This window comes from Notothenia coriiceps, unplaced genomic scaffold (genome assembly GCF_000735185.1).
Source record: "Notothenia coriiceps isolate Sejong01 unplaced genomic scaffold, NC01 NC01_scaffold00028979, whole genome shotgun sequence".
Lineage (NCBI taxonomy): Eukaryota > Metazoa > Chordata > Actinopteri > Perciformes > Nototheniidae > Notothenia > Notothenia coriiceps.
The window spans coordinates 23,206-41,878 of record NW_011361680.1 but is presented as its reverse complement, the minus strand read 5'-3'; the positions used below and the strand labels follow the sequence as shown (position 1 = coordinate 41,878).

Sequence of the window (18,673 nt, the reverse complement as noted above, 5' to 3'; positions counted from 1 at the left end):
TATGTTGAAAAATAAAAAGTATAAATATGCCTTATATAGGTATGGTCCTACACTATATTATTCAAATATAGCATGATAGGTCCACTTTAACATTTATTTATTTATGGATTTTTTTATCTCCAGTTTTAAAGGATATTTTTGGTTACTTTCCTATAGTATACATTGGAATATCTCCTGTGTTTATCCCAATAATTATAAAGGAGTGCCTTGGAAATATGTGTTTATATAAATTGTGACCAAACCGTTTGAACTTAGAATAAAATTAACCATCTAAACACTCAGAGTCCTTTACCTCACTGAGCTGTAGTTATCAGCCTCTCAGTCTGACTGGAGAGGACTCTCCCTCCACATTATTGTAGAAACATCTTCTTCTTATATCCGTTAAAGCAGCTCGCACCAGATTCTAATAACAACAGCGCCGGTACCGGTGCACCCTCCCTCTCTCCCTCGCTCACTCGCATTTTGGCTGTGAGCTGCGGGCGCCAGATAAGCCAACATCCCCCATTTTCATCACTTACAGCGCCCATCGTACAGGGCAAATTAAACGTGTAACCGGGGTGAAAAGGGTATTACATTTACTTAATTATGAATGTTGTTACATCAAGGCCGACAATTAGGATTAGCCCCAACGGTCAAACATGTTTTTTTCCTTCCCAGAGCTGCCAGCGCAGCGCCTCCCCAGATCTGGCGCCCTAGACGAACATCTATAATGCCAGCGCTATGGGCCGTCCCTGAGTTCATATGCAACTTGCAAATATCTTTCTCTCTCTCTCTCTCCTCTCTTTTCTCTTTTCTCTTCTCCCTTCTCTCTCTCTCTCTCAATGTTGGTACGCAAGTGCGCGTTTTTTCAAATGACCCGGTGCTCTTTTTTTGGCGGAGGTGCGCATGCGCACCTGCGCACCAGTTATGTGCAGCCCTGATTATGAGTACTTCTGATCTTTGTCTTTTGAAGGGTGCCAACTTACAAGGGGTGAAGATGCTCTGTTCCAACGCAGAGGGAGCGTCTCTCAAAGGATGCAACTTTGAAGATCCATCGGGACTGAAGGCCAACCTGGAAGGTAATCCATCACAACTCTTGGTTAAGAAGAGGCAGTTTTATTGTCGTGTTTTAACCCAATGCTTTTGTGACCAGGTGCTAACCTTAAAGGAGTTGACTTGGAAGGAAGCCAAATGACCGGCGTCAACCTGCGTGTGGCCACTCTGAAAAATGCAACGCTGAAGAACTGCAACCTGCGGGGAGCCACTTTAGCGGGGACCGATCTGGAGGTGAGTCAGGGCCGTCAGACGGGATTATCTCTGAAACATGTTGGCTCAGCTGGCAAGTGACGATGTGATTTACTACAACTTTCTAGGAGAACACAGAATGAGTCTGATGAGTACAACAAATTCAATCTCCTTTATCGTTATTGCAATGTAATGGTCTTCCTGCATTTGGTTGTTTATGTTTGACACTGGTTTCACAAATAGATAAAAGTGTCCCTACTGGAGATTTCAATTAGATTTTGCCATATTGTAAAATAAGCATGTTTTCGAGTGCCTTGTGCTCAAAGTAGAGGACTAGCTTATGGAACTTGTAGTTCTTATGTGATTATCAATTAATATATCAAGTCAGGAGGCTTCCCTCTCTTGTATAACATAACCTTAACCATACATTATAAGGCTCAGCCTTTAGAAGCTTACATATATTAGAGAAGAATTGCCAATTTAGTTGTTTTCTTACTTTTCTATGACTCTCAAGGAATCTTTTGGGGTTTTCACTGGACTTATTAGGATAAAATAAATCTCGTTGTCATCATAAAGAACACGGTAAAGTCAGGAGCGCTGCTTTTGATCAGTGCAATTACAAGACACAGAAACTAACATCACAAAAACAAAAGACTTTTAGCAAAAAGACATCCAAAGCTGACAGCAAAGGTTCTAACATAATAAGCAATTGATGGAATAAGATTATGTGCACTATGCACTACTATGTATGTTATGCACTCAAATATATGTAATCAATGCATTTAATCCTCCTGGTTTACACTTAAGCCTTTTTTGCAGAACTGTGACTTGTCTGGCTGCGATCTCCAAGAAGCCAACCTGAGAGGGTCCAATGTGAAAGGGGCCATTTTCGAGGAGATGCTGACCCCTCTGCACATGTCCCAGAGTGTCAGATAACTCTGCACACACCAGTGTCAGTGGGGGGCCGCAGCTGGCTTCTTTAATACTCTCTTCTCCAGTATATTCCTCTACTTCCAATCTCTCTGTACCTGTCTGTAAAGCAGGTAGTTGTATGCACATCCCTGGCATTCCACCTTTATTAAGTTAGCTTTAAATATCTTGCACTATAATTATTCAGGGTTGTTTGTATGGTAGGACGTTTTAAATGTTCAGCTGCGTATATCACCAAAACCAAATAATGTTCCTTGTGTACGTAGATGTGTCTGGATGCAATCCAATGAACTATACTAATTTAATGTTCTTCATCATTTGTATTCACTTCATCTTACTTGACGTGTTCATGGGAGTTAAAGTCAGATCATTTGTGAGCAGTGAAGTTCAGAGCTGAGCTTCACTGTGCTGCTGTAGCAGAAACAGAAAGTGGCACTTACCAATAACTGTGGCGTTATATAATCTTCTTTAACTTTTGCTGGATTCAACATAAATAAAGGAAGCAATGCAAGCCAAAGCCATAAGGGTAGCACAGTCTAGAAGGCTAAAAGTGCTGTTAGCACACCATGACGACAGGCTAGTTTAAAACACAGCTTGGTTATGCAATACATGATGTTACAGCTGTGAGGTTTCTCCTTTCTGACTTTTAAATATTGTTTTCTTTAAAAAAAAGCTTTCCCTTGTTTGTGAATCTACCTCTTGTTTTAATCTGGTGTGCAATTGTGATCCACAATTGCATGCATTCAACTGTGGCACTGCTTATTGTAATGTGCATGTATGACATTCATTATACTTCAGTCTCCATTTGAAGAAAAAAAAAATGCTGTGCTTTAAAAGAAAAAGCCATTTTCACATGCTGTTAAAGTGGGTTTGCCTGCGAACATGCTCCATGTATGGATGTATATCACTTAATCATGCTTCGAACTTATTTGCACAACTACATGTTACCTTGTATACCTTCTCACCAAAAATGTTTGGAGCTTGTAATCTTATGTAAATCAACTCCAGTGTTTCCAAAACTTCTGAAATTGTTATTGTATGGTAAGCAGGTTTTGTCAGTTCTTTCTGTTTGCATGTGTGAAGACTCTACTCGTCTCTGACTGGTGAAGTTTCTCTACCTGTAGCTCAAAGCTGCTCTGATGCAATACTATTCACTCAGTCTAATTGTTGGTACCCTGCCTGTGAGAATGAACGATGAAGGCAATCATACAATTGTGTATTTTCATCTCGAAAATCCAAGGAAGAGCTATGATTATTTATTTTTAATACATCTCACTGAATGCAACATGAGGCGGAGGTTGGTTTGTGTTTTAGACAGGTCTCCCTGTCTAAGATTATTGCACTTGACCGTGGAAATGTATTTCCATGAATGACTGTTATAAATAAACTGCTATGAAGAAGAACAAAATTGTCATGATTTGTAATCCTTTACTGTGTCAGTTTAGAGTGTTTTGTACACTCGAAGTGCGTCATTTAAGAGCCAGAGCTGAACATTGTCACCCCATGTTGGGCTTTGTTTGTGGAGGGTGGGAAAAAAACACCAAGTGTCATCTTGTAATAAATAGAGGTAAGTGTTAAGTGTTTTTTGAATCCCACTTTGTAACCCCCTGTAGGGCCACAGGCTTATATAAAGCTTGGAAAACTACAGCAGGATTCACAAACGACTCCAGACAAGACAAATCAGAGGACAAGGTGAGAAATTCTGCTAATATTGTACATTTGAAGAGTGTTAATTAGGGATGAAAACCATAACAAAAGTAAACTATTATGTATATTTTCCCGCTCAGAATGGCTCCAAAGAGGTTGGTACTGTGCCTGCTGCTCATAGCTGCAGCGCTGCCTCAGGGCAGCAGTCAGCACTGGTCCTACGGCCTGAGCCCCGGAGGGAAGAGGGACCTGGACAGCCTGTCGGACACGCTGGACAATGTAGGCATTTATCATTCTTATAATGGCTGCCAACGTGTTTCCTCAGCGTTAGTTACTCCTATCATTTTCTCACATGCCCATTACATTTTAATAAGGTGTGTTGATGGTGTCTACCAATTAAAGGGTCAGTCGTTCAATACTTAGTAGCAGCAGTAACATTTCAAAGTGTCCTTGGGCGGGATACTTAACCCCACATTGCTCCCATCGTCATGTCGACATGTTGAAGTGTATGCAAGTCGTTTTGGATGGAAGCATCAGCTAAATTACATTTAATAAAATATGAAGGTTTGCTATGTTTCGGATTTATTTGAACTCAGGGGGAAAGTCTGAATATTCACGTGTGAATAAATAATGTTTAATTTAGGATCTTTTTTTTAGGATAACCATTTACTTCCTTCCACTACTTGTCAGACATGAAATACTTCATTATGTTTTTTTATTGAAAGTATTATCGATACATATGTGTGATATTCTTCTCTTTGCTTTATTTGATTTGATTACATTTAGGAATATACCATCTAATCTAATCTCTTTTTGCACATATTTGCTGCGATGATCTTCTTCCAGCAGCTGGTGGAGGCGTTCCCACACATGGAAACACACTGCAGTGTTCTGGCTTGTGCTGAGGAATCACCCTTTGCCAAAATGTACAGAACCAAAGGATTTCTTGTAAGTTTTTCTCATTTGTTCTTCTGTGGTTAGTTGTAAACCACCTGCTGGTTCTAATAAAGTTTTAGTTTATTCACACAAGGTTTCATTTCTCATTCTCCTTCAGGGCAGTGTCACTGACAGGGATAATGGACACAGAACATACAAAAAATAAAGACTTTTTGATTCAACAATAAAATATCATTTATGCATGACTCCATTGTTGTGGTTATTGTTCGACATGTGCAAATCACAAATACTGGTACTGCACACTCATTAACTTTTTCAAGGATTTCTACCTCAAAATATGTCTGTGCTGAAACAACATCAAATATAGATACATATCTTGGAGGATTATGTCCGCAAATTCAAACTTCAACATGAAATTGAAAAAGAAACAAAATAAAGTCCTCCAGATAAAAATGCGTTAAAGTGTTGCATTCAGGATATTTGTTGGTCTTAGACAGCTTATTTATGTAACTCATAAGAAGGAATCACAGTCATTACATTTCTTCAGTGTGGCACCATGAGTTCAGCGTTTGGAGGTTACATCCACTTAAAAGCGAAAAGGTGAATTATTTTATAACATCAAAATAGTTCTTCAGTTAATTCGCATTTATCTCTACATCCTCCCTATTCAATACCTCTCTTTTGCTTCACCTTTTTGAAATGGATGGAGAGGGATGGCTCTTCATCTTATCTCTCTCCTCTCTCCCTCTCCCATCCACACTTCCATTTATTCCTTTTCATTTGCTCTAATTTTTTATCCCCATCCTTCTCTTCTACCTCTCCTGCCTCCCTTATCTCCAATCCTTTTCATCTCCATCTTTCTCTTTTCCCTTTGATTTCATGAGTCCTCCTCTCATTCCTCCATCCCCAATCAATCGTGTTTTCTCTTTCAACGTCTTCCCTTCCCTCTACCTCTCCTTCATGGGTGGGAGGTAAGGCCCTCTCCCATCCTTCTTCTCTGGTCTCTCTTCTTCCTCCCTCTCACATCAACAGCATTTCTTCTTAATGTTCCTTTCTCCCTGCTGTCTATCCTACATGGATGGGAAGTGCACTCCATGTCCACCCTTCTTCTCCTTTCTGTTACTCCCACCCTCCCTTTCCTTCATGAACGGAGGATGATTTTCTTATTTCTTCTACCATCCATATTTGGTCTCTTTCAATCTCCTTCCTTAATCCCTTAAACCTTCCTAATCCAGCCTATATTTTATTTCTTTCCGCCTCTTTACCGTTTCCATACTTGATTTGATTACTCTTCCTCTTTATCTTTGTCTCTTTCAACATTTGTTCTGTACCTCTCCACCTTCCCCTTATTGTTCTTCATCTTGTGTTTAATCTTCTTTCCTCTCCCACCTTCCTTCTACCCTTTCACTCTTTTGTCTCCCTCATCTTCTATCCACCTGGTTCCTCCTCCTTCATCTGGAGCTCTGCTTTTCTTTTACCTCTTACTTCCAATGTCACAGCCTCCTTCCTCCCACCCTTTCCTCCCTCTTACCTCTCCTCTCTCTATCCCTTACTGTTTTCTTTAACCTGCATTCCACCTTTTTGAAAGGGAATGGAGAGGGAAGGCTTTTTATCTTACCCCTCTCCCCCCCTCCACCTCGTATCGCCACATCCTCTCAATTCGGTTTGACAGCTCTCTTTCATTCCTTCTTCTTCTAAAATTCATATGTTCTATCTCTCATTTGTCCTCCTCACCATATATATATATATTTCTTCTCCATCCTGCCACCCTTTCTCTTTTTTTCGTACATACATTAATTTACTCGCCTATCTTCTTGGTCAATATCTCTATTTTGCGTCCTTCCTCTTGTCTTCTGTATCTTTTATGTTTCACTCTCTTCCTCCTCTTCCCCTTCCACACTTCTTTACTCTTATTGACGTCCTTATTTATTTTCATGTCTTGTATCCATTCTTCTTGCTTTTCGTCTAATTCCTTCCTCTTCAAAGCCCCTCTCTCTATCTCTTGCTGCCTTGCTTCCCCTCACATGCCTTTATTTACTTCCCCTCCCTCACTTACCTCCCTTGTTCTCTCTCAGCTTCATGGGCAGCACGTTGGCCTCGCAGGAGGAAGGCGCTGCCATCTTCTCTGATCAGAGCCTTCTTCCTGTTTTCTCCCACAAAACATGTGGTCAGGTCAATTGGAAAATCCTTTGTAATTCAAGCTCAATTAAACAGTTAAAAATAGAATTGTTTCTGATGATACAAATCTTTATGACGTTTTTTTACTGCAGCCTTTGCTATGATGATTTGATAAATATTGAATGTTAGGCTACATTTTGAAATATTGGAAATGCTGTGCATTCTTTCTGTTTGAACATTTAAACTCAAACATTATTCAATGCAGTTTTATAATACATTTTCCGAACCATTGTTTTACCAGGACATAAGATAATACATGAGAAGGATCTTATATTTTTTAAACCACATTTATTTGACAACCTTCTGAATAAGAGTTTCCTTTAAACACACATGCTTAGCTTATAAAGTCTACCAAAAATAAATGTCCCCTTTAAACTTCTCCCATGCTTTGTTTTAAATTCCTGTCACTTTAACAAATAGTTCACGAAATACTAAAGGGGAGAGAATAGTTTCAGAAATGAATATGTCTGAAGCAGAAGTTTGTTTTTCCTAATTTCATACCAAATGAATCATCTCATGACCCCTCAGATTTATCTCGTGACCCATGTGGACAGGGTCTGACCTCTGGTGTGTGAGGAGGAACCACTGGACTAAAATATATAGAGCAGTTGTAATCAGATTCACCTCCACCAACTATACAATGGTACGATTCTGCTTTCAAAAGCTTTGTGTTTGATGTATCGTTAATGTCAATTGTATATTAAAATGTACATTAATACATCAGTCACAGAGGCCAGTTTTCCACAACATACTTTTATGTTGATATTTTTAAGTACATTTAGCTGATAAGTCGGTAACTTAAACTAATACTTACCATTTCTAATACATGACTTTAACTTGGATGAAGTATTTTAACATCAATGTACTGGTACTTTTGCTAAAGTCATACTTTTCCACTCCTACTCGACACGTGCAGCACGAACCAACAAATGTGAGTGTGCAGTTTACTAACAGGGTTTGGAGAGATGAGAACAACAGTGCTTTGAAAATAAACCTTTATCACAGATGAATCACATGTTGTATGAGGGAACAGTTACCCTTACTTGATCACACCTGTGCTTTTCCTGCTTTCCTGCAATCTAAAGTGCTTCCCATATTACTGAATATCAGATGCCATGACATTTCAAAAAGGTCTGCTGTTCAAACAGTCTTTTGACATTTCTAAAGTAAAACTTCATGGGTCAAATCAACCGGGTCAAGACCAGGGGAAGATTAGAGGATTTTTGGTATCTTTTTGCATTAATTAAACCAGGTCATTTTGACCCAAACAACACATCAAGTTTATTATTCTCTCAGCCACCAGATGGCACTAGGAAACAACATAAAACTGCACCCCCAAAGTTATTACTTCATCACTGAGTTTAATGTAATGTCTGATTCATAGAATAATGTACCATAAATCCAAACCATCTACGCAATCTCTCCAACTGCTGCTGATATTATTTGTATCTGTGGTATTTTCCATAAGGCTGGATCAGATCCTGATAATACTTAATAATTGACTGCACTTTATTGTGTTTGTTCACCATGAGGACATGTGTCTGAAGCCAATTTATTGTATTATAATAGCTCACCGCTCCGCTTGCTTCACGCACACTCCACAATCTCCTTTGGATTATAAAAGGGTTTATTCCCGGTTGGATGGGCAACATGAAAATGATTTTACCAGGTAACCCATGTGTGTGTGTGTTTGCTAATGGCGTATGGAACTTAAACAAACTGAATAAGGAATCGAAGTGCATTCATCACAGAGATGTGACAGTGATACAACAGCCTGTAATATCCTGCTGGCAAGAGTATGGGGAGCTCACACTCTTATCTCAAATGGAAAGTGTGTTTTTCAAAGAAGTCCAATCCGTCTGTCACTCTGCTGTTACTCAGCAAACAAACTCAACTAAAAAACCCTTCTGTAGATTTCTGCTACTTTTGTTGAACATACACCCGACATCATATGAGTATTTTTCTTTATTGGAAGTGATTTGATAAGAGATTTACATATGAAAGGCAAAGCAGAGCAGCACATATTTATCTAAAATCAACACCATTACGGATAATAACTCCAAGTGCTCAGCTACCCTGCACTTTAGAATGTTAGACATCATATCAGAAGCATTACTTGTCAATTAAGAGCAAAGAAACACATTATAAAAGGACATTTAAAAACACCTTAAAGAGCCAAACAATATAAATGAAAACAAGCTTAAAAAGAACAGATGTAGAATACAATAATTAATGATGCAGAGCTGGGTTAAATATGTATTTGATTTGAAAAGGAATTGGCACACAAATCAACTTTGTTTCTTAATTAGAATGTTGAATTCACGTCGGATCCATGACTGCTAATAGATTTCTGGACTTCGTGGTTTTCAACATTACTGATTGTAGCTGATAGCTGACTTTTAATTGTTCCTCCTTGGCTTGAAAAACAGTGGAGACAGCAAGGCTCTTTTCTGCTCAGTTTCCAGTCTTATGGTTAAATAAGCTAACTGGCTAGAGTAACGTCAATCTCTTTTATTTTGATATCAATCTCTTGTCTGCATGATAAATATGAAGCTACAGACAGCCAAACTGGCTTTGTATTAAGATATAAAAACCCAATACTGGCACCTCTAAAGCTCTTTACATAATATGTTATGTTTAATCCATACGAAAACCAAAGTGTAAAAAGCCACATTTTTCCTTTTCCTTGGGGTTATGAATATGATAATTCCTTGGCTGAGACCAGTAATTGGAGTCTGCATTGGTCGCCTATATGCTCCCAGCCAAAACATAATCCAGTTCAAGCTCCCTCTAAAACCACAAGCTGTCACTTTCATACAAGCATTTTATTTTTTTCTTGAACAAATGAGACAGCTGTACAGTTTGGTGTTAGTTAATTAGTGAGCATCAGAGCTGCTGATACTGTCTTTTTTAACCTTCAGATTGCTGTCTCCTACTGTTTCCAGTGTTTATGCTTAGATATCCATCTCCTGGCTCTAGTTACATATTTACTGTCAAATAAGCACTATCTGTCTAATAATGCCTTTGTTTCCTGGTAAGAAATGCATATGAATCATCATGCAGAGGAAAATGGCTCTTGCTGGAGCCCCTTAATTGAATGCAGACATCATTAAGGGTATTAATTAAACCTGTGCTTTCTCTGGCACGTCTAACTGTCTGCTGTATGAATTAACCCTACAGGCCCTTTTCACAGCTGCCATTTTGACAAAACACAGGTGTATTGACTGTATAACAGTGTTTGTATACAACAATTCTACACCCTAATCTTCTTCAACCTTGAACAAGCAATTCAAATAAAAAGGAAAAGTACAGTTTGTGCAATCCCCAGCAATAAATAAATTTTATGTCCCACTTTTGTTGACATACTTCTTTTCAAACAAAATAACCACCTGAGTGAGCCTGGGCTGCTTCAGGCTGCCGTAGTCCCTCCAACCGTCTTTAATAAAGTGCCTTTAATAGCATAGTGCCCCGTGTCAGCTTGAAGGAAATGCATGGAAACCCCTGAGGAAGCTGTAACCAGGCAACTAAAGCTAGCTGGTCAACCTCTTACTTTCTGATCAAAGAGAAATGGAGGTCAGACTCAGAGGTCACGTCGTAAATTGTCAAGGCAAGATTATGAAGATGAAATCTCATGATCGATCTATCTATCTATCTATCTATCAATCTGTATTTACTTAACTCAACATGTTTTTTTTATTCCTGTTCAATGCCTTGATAACCTTTCAAAGCTGTAACACAATAATTTTCCATCTAGGGATCAATAAAGTCCATCCATCCATCTATCGCTCCATCTTTAAGCCTCTATTCTGATCTCATTTTCTTCATGTGAGGTCTCAAATCCAATCCCCAGGAAAAACTGGCCAGCACCAATTAGGGGGTTTCTATTCCTGGCTGTCAAGTCTGCTTGTGTTATGCAAGACAACACTCTGTGTGTGTGTGTGCGTGTGTGCGTCTGTTATTAATATTACAGAAGACACAGGAGAAATGTAGTAAATGTCTGCAGTGCATGGTGGCTATTTCTACATTTATTCACAAAGCAGAGACATTCATGACTGTGTTGACTTGAATTTTATTTGGAGGATTACATGTGTGTAACCCCGGGTCTGACTCATGAGCAGGCTGACCAAATGTCCATGTTGTTGGGATTTCCAAACAGGTACAAGACAGGAAATGATATAAACACTCCCTCACAGAATGAGGAAACGTCCAATCCAAGGTGGAACATTAGGGCAATCTGATAGTAAGAGGAGAAGGAAATACCAAGTTGATCTATGTGTTTGACCCATAGATGAGCTAGCTGTCACTTTCAATGCGTCCTAGAGATGTTAGCATGTTTAACACCATCTTTAGGATTCCAGAGGCAACAGTCAAACTCCCTCTGACCTTTTCATCTGCCAGAACAAAAAGATTAGTTCCTTATATCCAAGGGGATCAAAGGTACATGGGGCCAATTACTTTATCTGACATCATTGCATACAAATGAAACATTTTTTGCAGCACCTGATGGCTTATATAACATATATCTTAAAACATAAGGCTTAGGGGGACTCTGGAGATTCACTGTACATCCTGTGTGTTTTTTAACACGTAGATCTTCACATGTGGAGAAGGATTTCAACATAAAAAAGACTTATATTTCAATAAGGCAACACAAAAAGCTTCAACTAATTAAAAAGAGACAGACAAAACAGGGTGAATGATGTCCTCTTCTTAGGAAGGCACAAAAAAACCAGTGAATTTAAATGCTGAAAACAACAGCTTGAGGAAATCTCTCGCCAGCGATGTAGTTCATGTTGTTCCTGTGATCGGGAGAGACTGCTTATGCGAATCTTTCTAAATGAAAAATGCGGAGAGCCAAGATGCTAATGTTGTTGGAACGGCTCCACTGACAAGGAGAGTGTGGCCCTGTGGACTCATTACATTTTTGCTTCAGCTGAGCTTCATTTCATAGCGCAGTAATGTGCTCATATTAGCCCCTTCGCTGTTACTTTGGTAACAATGTAAAATGGCACAATTTAAGTTCCAGTTATTGTCAAGTGTCGCTGGAGTACGTCAGCACCTCCGGCATCTTGGGTCCTTTCTTCCACACGAAAAGAACACCTGCTGCTTCATTCAGTGGTTTTTACAAAGGAAAGACAGGTGAGCAGAGGGGAATGACAGTCTCTAAAGGCCAGCTCAGGAAAAAAAACAGTGTCAATTATGTCCCAAAGGACTTCTGAGAGCTCTCTTATGGGCTAAATTGCCCATGGAAAACGGTTTGGTGGGTTGAGTGAGTCGCTGTCAGTTCAAAAACAGGTTTGACTTTCTGTAAGCTGTCAAAACATACAACACTTAACCTCCTGACTTCATTTCCAAGGCTATAAAGCTGCAAAACCTAACCCTGATATACTTCTTTGAGACCGATGTGAGTATAACTGTTAACATGCCTTCCCACAGACTGAATATTTAGCACAATTCCCATTTATGTGTCATGCTGTTTTTTTTCTTTCCCATGCTATTTAAGATCTAAGGCATAAAACACAACACTACAAGCACATCTAAAATGTGTTGTGATCTCAGACGCCCCCCTGAATAATGCACAGAGATGAAGCACACTTCATTTCAACTTTTAGAAAGAGACATATTTTTTTTATAAAACTGTATGTACGATTCTTTTTTTTACTGTACACAACATACCACAGCAAAGACGAGTTTTGTTTGTGAGCACATCAACACTTTAATCCCGCACTTCACACAGTTTCCTGAAGTGGAAATGATGCAGTCTGGTTCAGTAAACGTAACATTCTATGCTTTTTTTCCTGACAACTTGAAAATGTGACACCTCCTACTAGAACAAGTACAATGGATTTTCACTTGAAGTCGATTTTGGAGCATATCCATCGACACCGACTTCAGGAATAAGCCGTCACATAACAATGGAAGAACACATTGTCTGGTACACCATCAACTAAAGGGCACTATTTGTAATTGCCTTAATTGAATTGAAATTAGACATTTGTGAAGTAAAACCTGTTTTGCATGTACATTTTTGTCAAAATAGGTCACGATCTTATTGATCTTGTTACAGTAAACAATCTCGCAAAGCTTTCTCCTTTTGTGCTCAAGTTTTATGGGAATATCTTAGAAATGAGAAAAAAAATACGCTGCACTGCTGAGAGTTTAATTTGCTGAACACTTGCCAAAAAAACATCAATTTGTCACAAGCAATGACACTTGCATCTGAAACACTTGGAAATCGGAAGTTGGACAATCAAACAGAGAAAATTTCGTCCTCCCCAGTCGTCCGGAACGCATCATTAGGACAAATCAATTATCTGGTAAAGCTGCGATGGATGTGGATGAACTGACAACCAAGAGGTCAGCTTAAAATCGACATGTGTTCAACACACACTCAGAGAGCAAGGCAGACGTGAAGTTTGGCAAACAAACTGAAAAGCAGTACATGAAGATCAAACAGGCAAAAATGTAACTCATCTAAACAAAAGATTACAACATAGACGCTATCATTAAAGATAAGAGATAGTAAAGTTTAATTCAATACCACAAAGAAAAGTGACGTACAACAGGTTTCCTAGGAGATATCTGCTATGCTACACAGTGCTCTTTATTCCCCACCACACCATTAACTATAACTGTGTTACATATTTTACAGGCTATACGAGTATTTAGTAATGTTATATACAGCAGACGAACCGTGCTCTGACATCGCCCTCTACTGCCTTTTTTTATTTTGTTTTATGGCACTTGATATATGGTTGTTGAATGGCACATTTATGAGTAAAAACATCCCACACGCACAATACACTGCAGACCTTGGCGGACAGAGTGGAGTGTATCTCTTGGAAAGGTTCTCTGTAAAAGACCATTACAATGAATGTGGTGATTTTAGGTAATACGAAATGCATTAAGATGATGGGAGTAAATAGTTTCAACGAACGCCTGGAGGCGCATTTAATGAACTAATGTTCCCTCCTTCAGTTGTGTACTCTAATAAACTACTCTGTAGATAATCATTAACAAATCACATTTTACAATCTCTTAATATGTCGTCAATACTATTAATATAAAACAGCAAAACTGAGAAGAACATTTGCAGTTTCTTAACCCCTTTTGTCCATTTACATCTCTTGAGTGGTTCCATTGCTCACATTTTAATAAGAGAAAGTGTGAAAAGCAACTCCTTAATAGCTGACATTTATTAAAATCGTGACAATCTGAGTAGATCCCAGTGCTTTAGAGAGAAAACATGACTGATGAATACCAGATTAAAGCTGTCTCTTCATTTGTATGTGCCCACAGCACATGGGGAAAGGACTATACAGACTGCAAAAGTGCTCATGTGAAGTGCCTTCATACCTTACAATACTTGTCCGACCTTTGCACCATCAATTTGTTATCTACTTCCCCTTACATGTGAATCGATGGCCTCGCACCATACAGGTTAACTGTCTTCAGTCGAATCTCTGGGCTGCTGTTGTGAGATTTATAACCTTGTAAATGTCAACCTCAATTTTGGACGCAACAAAGCAAGAAAAGCTCCAAAGGATGACACAATGGGGGCTGTAGAGGCCCCCATAAGTCTCTTTGTCTTTCACTGAAAAGGCTTGGGTTTAAGTATTGATGCTGATAGATCCATTGCTCAAAATTGACCCCTTGGTGACCTCTGTGCTGACGGTGGAGAGGGGCACGCTCTCGTACCTCTCGGTCACCCCCCAGCAGCGACAGCGCAGTAGGGTGGACTTGAGCTGTTTCTGGAAATTGCTGTTGAGGAAACCGTAGATGATGGGGTTGACGCAGGTGGAGGCCATGGCCGTGAGGTGGCAGAAAGAGAAAATGACGTCATGGCCACAGGACGGGATGGCCTCGTGGTTCCAGTCGAACACCGTGTTGAAGATATTGAGCGGGAGCCAGGAGACGGCGAACGCCACCACGATGGCGATTAACATGGCGTTGATCCTCGTGGCCCCTTTGTTTTTCTTTTGGGTGGTGTTCCTGCCGCGATCCACCATGTCCTTCCTCCTCCTGAGGCGCAGGTAGACGTGCATGTAGCAGAGCATGACGAGGGTGAGAGGGAGGAAGTACTGGAAGATGAGCAGGGACGTGGTGTAAGCTCGCCGCTCCTGAACGGATGGCCACCGCTCCATGCACACAAGCTGTTCGCTGACTGGGAAAGGCATGCTGAGGTTCTGGAAAGGCGCCATGAGGACGCTGTACGAGAGGAAAGGCACAGAGATTAGGCACGCCACGGTCCAGGTGACAGCCACCGCCAGGTAGGACTGCCCCACCATGGGCTTCCATCCAGTCGGGTGGACAATGAGCTGGTAGCGCTCCATGGCGATGAGGACGAGGGAGAAGATGGACACAGTGACGGATATACACTGGATGAAGGGCGTGAGCTTACAGAGGAGGTCCCCTAAGATCCAGTGGTCCATCAGGGTGTAGATAATGGTGACCGGCAGGCACACAATGCACATGAGGATGTCAGAACAGGAGAGGTTGGCGATGAAGACGTTGGTGACGTTTCGCATCTCCTTGTGCCGTGTGATTACAAACACCAGGCAAGAGTTCCCAATGAGACCCACCGCCATTACCGTGCTGTAAGCGATGATGAGGAAGGTGGTGCCACTCACTGAGAGGGAGCAGTCATCTGTGAAATCCCACGGTATCTCCTTCCACAAGGCTTGGTTGTGGTTGGTGTTGTGCTGCAGCTCCATGGTGAATTTCTAGGGCTCACTTCAAAGGTTGTGGACTAATCAAACTAATTTATTGTGTCACACCTGCTGTAATTACTTCATGAATATCATTTGCATTCTTTTACAGCTTTCCCCCCATCCTTAATTCTCCCCAGTGTATGGACCAGCCTTCATTTGCTGCCTGAAAAACAGAAAGAAAACGAAATGAATAACCTTAAAGAAATGTCAAGTAATGAACGTTTTTTTATAAAGTTATGAACTCTTGATACATATAGAGGTTGGTGTATCACTCAAATTGAAATGTAGCTGCTGTAAAAAACTGCAGCATGAAAAGAAATTGACCCCTGCTGAAAAAGCTAATTTCATCAGAGACTGTTCCTTCTTTTAAATGAGAATACGTGCCAAAAACGAATTCTAAATACAAGACGGGGCTTTAAATCTCAGTGCCTCTGCGTGTAATTCAACAAGTGTTTTTGATGTGTTAAGTGTTCCAGTTTCACCTTAGCACACGCTGCCAGTGATTCATTAAAGCCTAACAAAACACAGAGACTTAGGAGAGGAATATTTGATGTTGTTATGCAGATATCATGAGGTAAATGTTCTATCTCCTCAAGGACATAAGAAGAAATTATGCGCTATAATTACATGGTAATTTCAATCTCCATCACAATACATAATGATGACTGCTCCTTTAGAGACCATGGGTACCTCTCGCTGTTTTATCCCCTTTTGACAGTGGGAATCTATTGAGTTTTTGTCCCTAAAGGAACATACACCTCTCATTGTCTCTGAGCATTCACAATAGCTTCCCAGACGCTAAAGCACATTTAGTTCTCCCAATCTTGACGAATTAATGTACTGGAAAGAAAGCAAAACAGAAATACAATTTTGTGGCACCAAGAACATCTTACTAGTGTGTGTGGACGTGCACATATTCATGTGTCTGGATGTGTGTGTTCAGCAGTGAAAATAGCACTGATTAACAAAACTGTTTGGCCCAAGGCTCATTCCTCAGATAATAGTTTTGCATCACCTATGTTCTAACAGAATGAAATCTACAGGATTTAAAAGGACCAGAGGACTCCTAATGAAGACGTGGACAGATTTGCTTGTGGCTGTCCCTATGATGAGCAGAAATGTTGTATTTGCATGTGTTCATGTGTGGTGTTCTCAAAAAAAGACAGAATAATCATAACAAAAAGTAAACCCTTGTACCTGGAGCTAAGTGCAGTAAAACCACTTGAATTTATTCAGGGGTTCACACTCTTCTCTGTCAAGGCGTCTGGATAATTAATCCTCCCCCTTGATGTCAACCCGATTAAACCTGGCTGGATTTCTGGATATGTGGCGCGGTATCATGCTGCAGCCTTGATGCTGATTATTTATGGCAGAACTTGGACACTTAAAGTGATGTATTGCTGCGTGTTGTGTCTGCTGGAAAATGGCAGTCTGAGGGATGTTAGAAGTACATTTACTGAGGTAACTCATACAGACATGGCCTGCATAAAAATATACTATTTGAAAGCAAAGCCAGAAAAAGAAACAAGGATTCATGGGAATTGATCTAAAAATAGTGATTACAGCTGAGCGATAATGAAAAATTATAATTGTTCTCTCTCTGTGGAATACTATTGCAATTAACTTATATATATACATATCAATACATTAATATTATGATACACAATACAATTCTCTAAATTGATTGAAGAATGACATATTTGACTCAGCAAATCAGATCAAACTAAGTTAAATAAATCTATTGTCTTATTTGTATTACCCTGTATGTTTCGCATGCATGTAACATATTAGTCAGGAGATATGTTTATATAATTTCACTTGAAACTTAAACTTTTTTTGCACTCAAATGAATCATACAACTAGGAAATAATTTTCATTTGTCAAGTATTTTGTTCACACAGGAGAATTTAAAACCGGTTTTCCATGTGTTGTATAATATAGATTATTTATTTAATATCATGCCGGCAAACAAGCTATGTCGTGCTGTATCGAGTTATGAAATACAAGATGTGGCAATTTAGCTCAGCCCTAATGTGGATGTTTTGTAAATATTTATGTATTTATTATCCTTCACATTTCAGTCCCCTCACTAAAGCACTTTGACACAGGTCGTGCAGGAATGATATACGCATCATGTACCTGGAAGAGAAACGCATTCGGGATGAAAAGTGTCAGAATGGTTACTGTATGTGCACCCTACCCTGTGTGTCTGCAGCTGTCCTGTACCCCCTGTCTGTCTCTCTGTCTGTATGCAGCTGTCTGTGTGTATTCAGCACCGGACAGTCGGAGGAGACCCCCACTTAGAGCCGGGGGGGCACCCGTCACTAATTTCTACCTAAACCTCCACTAAACACCTCTCCTAACACTTTATTTTAATTGAGCACTACAATAACCAAGAACAAAAAACTATAAACCCCACCAACAAAAGGAATAATCACAAATACTCGCGTCAACGATAAGGTTGTAAAAACTCGCTATGCACAACGTAAAGAACCCATGAACACATATTTTTGACTATTTATCATTTTAAGCTTTGTCGTAGCATGTCATAAAAGAAAAACGACCCTATAGAAAAACATAATTTCTTACTTTTAGTTGACCCTCCAACACAAAGAGTTGCATGCTGTGCTGTAGAACGAAATAACGTGTTTTAATTAGCCGTCAAATGTCTTACCGAGGAGGGGTCTCTTCTCGGGCTGCCCGTGCTGCTTCGCATCAGGTGAGACACAACAAGAGTTTTTGGTCGAGCAGAAGGTAGGAGGCGTCCTGTCGAAACTGAGATATCTCTTAAAGCGACCTTATGCCTCAGACTCCGGCAGGAGATGTGATTGGGAACATGTTACATAATAAATTCTCGGTGGCTCGCACGCACGTCCGCACTCATGTACTGCACACGCGCGCTCAGGCACGCGCCCTTAGAGTGGCTAGTGGGGGAATTGAGTTGTTTGAAATGTGTACAGTATTCATGATCTGTCTCATTAGGTCTGTTGTAAAAAAGACATGCTAAGCCTTCCCATTTTGATGCGAGTTTCATTCATCACCAAAGAGAAATCGCTGTAATATCACAGTAATAAAAGGTTTAAAAT

The 18,673-nt window shown here is 40.0% G+C and overlaps 3 protein-coding genes across 4 annotated transcripts; 2 read left to right on the top strand and 1 right to left on the bottom strand.

The window, feature by feature from the left end:
• Positions 1 to 907: 907 nt before the first annotated feature.
• Positions 908 to 3,562, top strand: LOC104958552 (BTB/POZ domain-containing protein KCTD9). The gene is made up of 3 exons (XM_010786295.1): positions 908 to 1,058; positions 1,133 to 1,266; positions 2,044 to 3,562. Exons 1-3 carry the CDS (start codon positions 923 to 925, stop codon positions 2,158 to 2,160), a joined length of 387 nt encoding a protein of 128 aa, XP_010784597.1. The 5' UTR covers positions 908 to 922; the 3' UTR covers positions 2,161 to 3,562.
• Positions 3,563 to 3,741: 179 nt separating this feature from the next.
• Positions 3,742 to 4,943, top strand: LOC104958551 (progonadoliberin-1). 2 transcript variants are annotated; one of them, XM_010786294.1, is made up of 4 exons: positions 3,742 to 3,846; positions 3,942 to 4,080; positions 4,651 to 4,749; positions 4,856 to 4,943. In XM_010786294.1, exons 2-4 carry the CDS (start codon positions 3,943 to 3,945, stop codon positions 4,901 to 4,903), a joined length of 285 nt encoding a protein of 94 aa, XP_010784596.1. In that variant the 5' UTR covers positions 3,742 to 3,846; position 3,942; the 3' UTR covers positions 4,904 to 4,943. The 2 variants fall into 2 exon arrangements, with proteins under 2 accessions (XP_010784596.1, XP_010784595.1); XM_010786293.1 differs by having other exon boundaries at positions 4,648 to 4,749.
• Positions 4,944 to 13,382: 8,439 nt separating this feature from the next.
• On the bottom strand, positions 13,383 to 18,390 carry LOC104958550 (neuropeptide Y receptor type 1-like). The gene is made up of 2 exons (XM_010786292.1): positions 18,262 to 18,390; positions 13,383 to 15,750 (listed from the first exon to the last, which is right to left on the bottom strand). Exon 2 carries the CDS (start codon positions 15,588 to 15,590, stop codon positions 14,487 to 14,489), a length of 1,104 nt encoding a protein of 367 aa, XP_010784594.1. The 5' UTR covers positions 15,591 to 15,750; positions 18,262 to 18,390; the 3' UTR covers positions 13,383 to 14,486.
• Between the last annotated feature and the right edge of the window lie 283 nt (positions 18,391 to 18,673).

Bases quoted from the DNA above. Each gene is read 5' to 3' on its own strand.
- LOC104958551 (XM_010786293.1), top strand. From the start codon at position 3,943: ATGGCTCCAAAGAGGTTGGTACTGTGCCTGCTGCTCATAGCTGCAGCG. The intron at 4,081-4,647 runs GTAGGCATTTAT...ATCTTCTTCCAG, and splicing joins TGTCGGACACGCTGGACAAT to CAGCTGGTGGAGGCGTTCCC. The intron at 4,750-4,855 runs GTAAGTTTTTCT...ATTCTCCTTCAG, and splicing joins ACAGAACCAAAGGATTTCTT to GGCAGTGTCACTGACAGGGA.
- LOC104958552 (XM_010786295.1), top strand. From the start codon at position 923: ATGAGTACTTCTGATCTTTGTCTTTTGAAGGGTGCCAACTTACAAGGG. The intron at 1,059-1,132 runs GTAATCCATCAC...TTTTGTGACCAG, and splicing joins ACTGAAGGCCAACCTGGAAG to GTGCTAACCTTAAAGGAGTT. The intron at 1,267-2,043 runs GTGAGTCAGGGC...CCTTTTTTGCAG, and splicing joins TAGCGGGGACCGATCTGGAG to AACTGTGACTTGTCTGGCTG.
- LOC104958550 (XM_010786292.1), bottom strand. From the start codon at position 15,590: ATGGAGCTGCAGCACAACACCAACCACAACCAAGCCTTGTGGAAGGAG.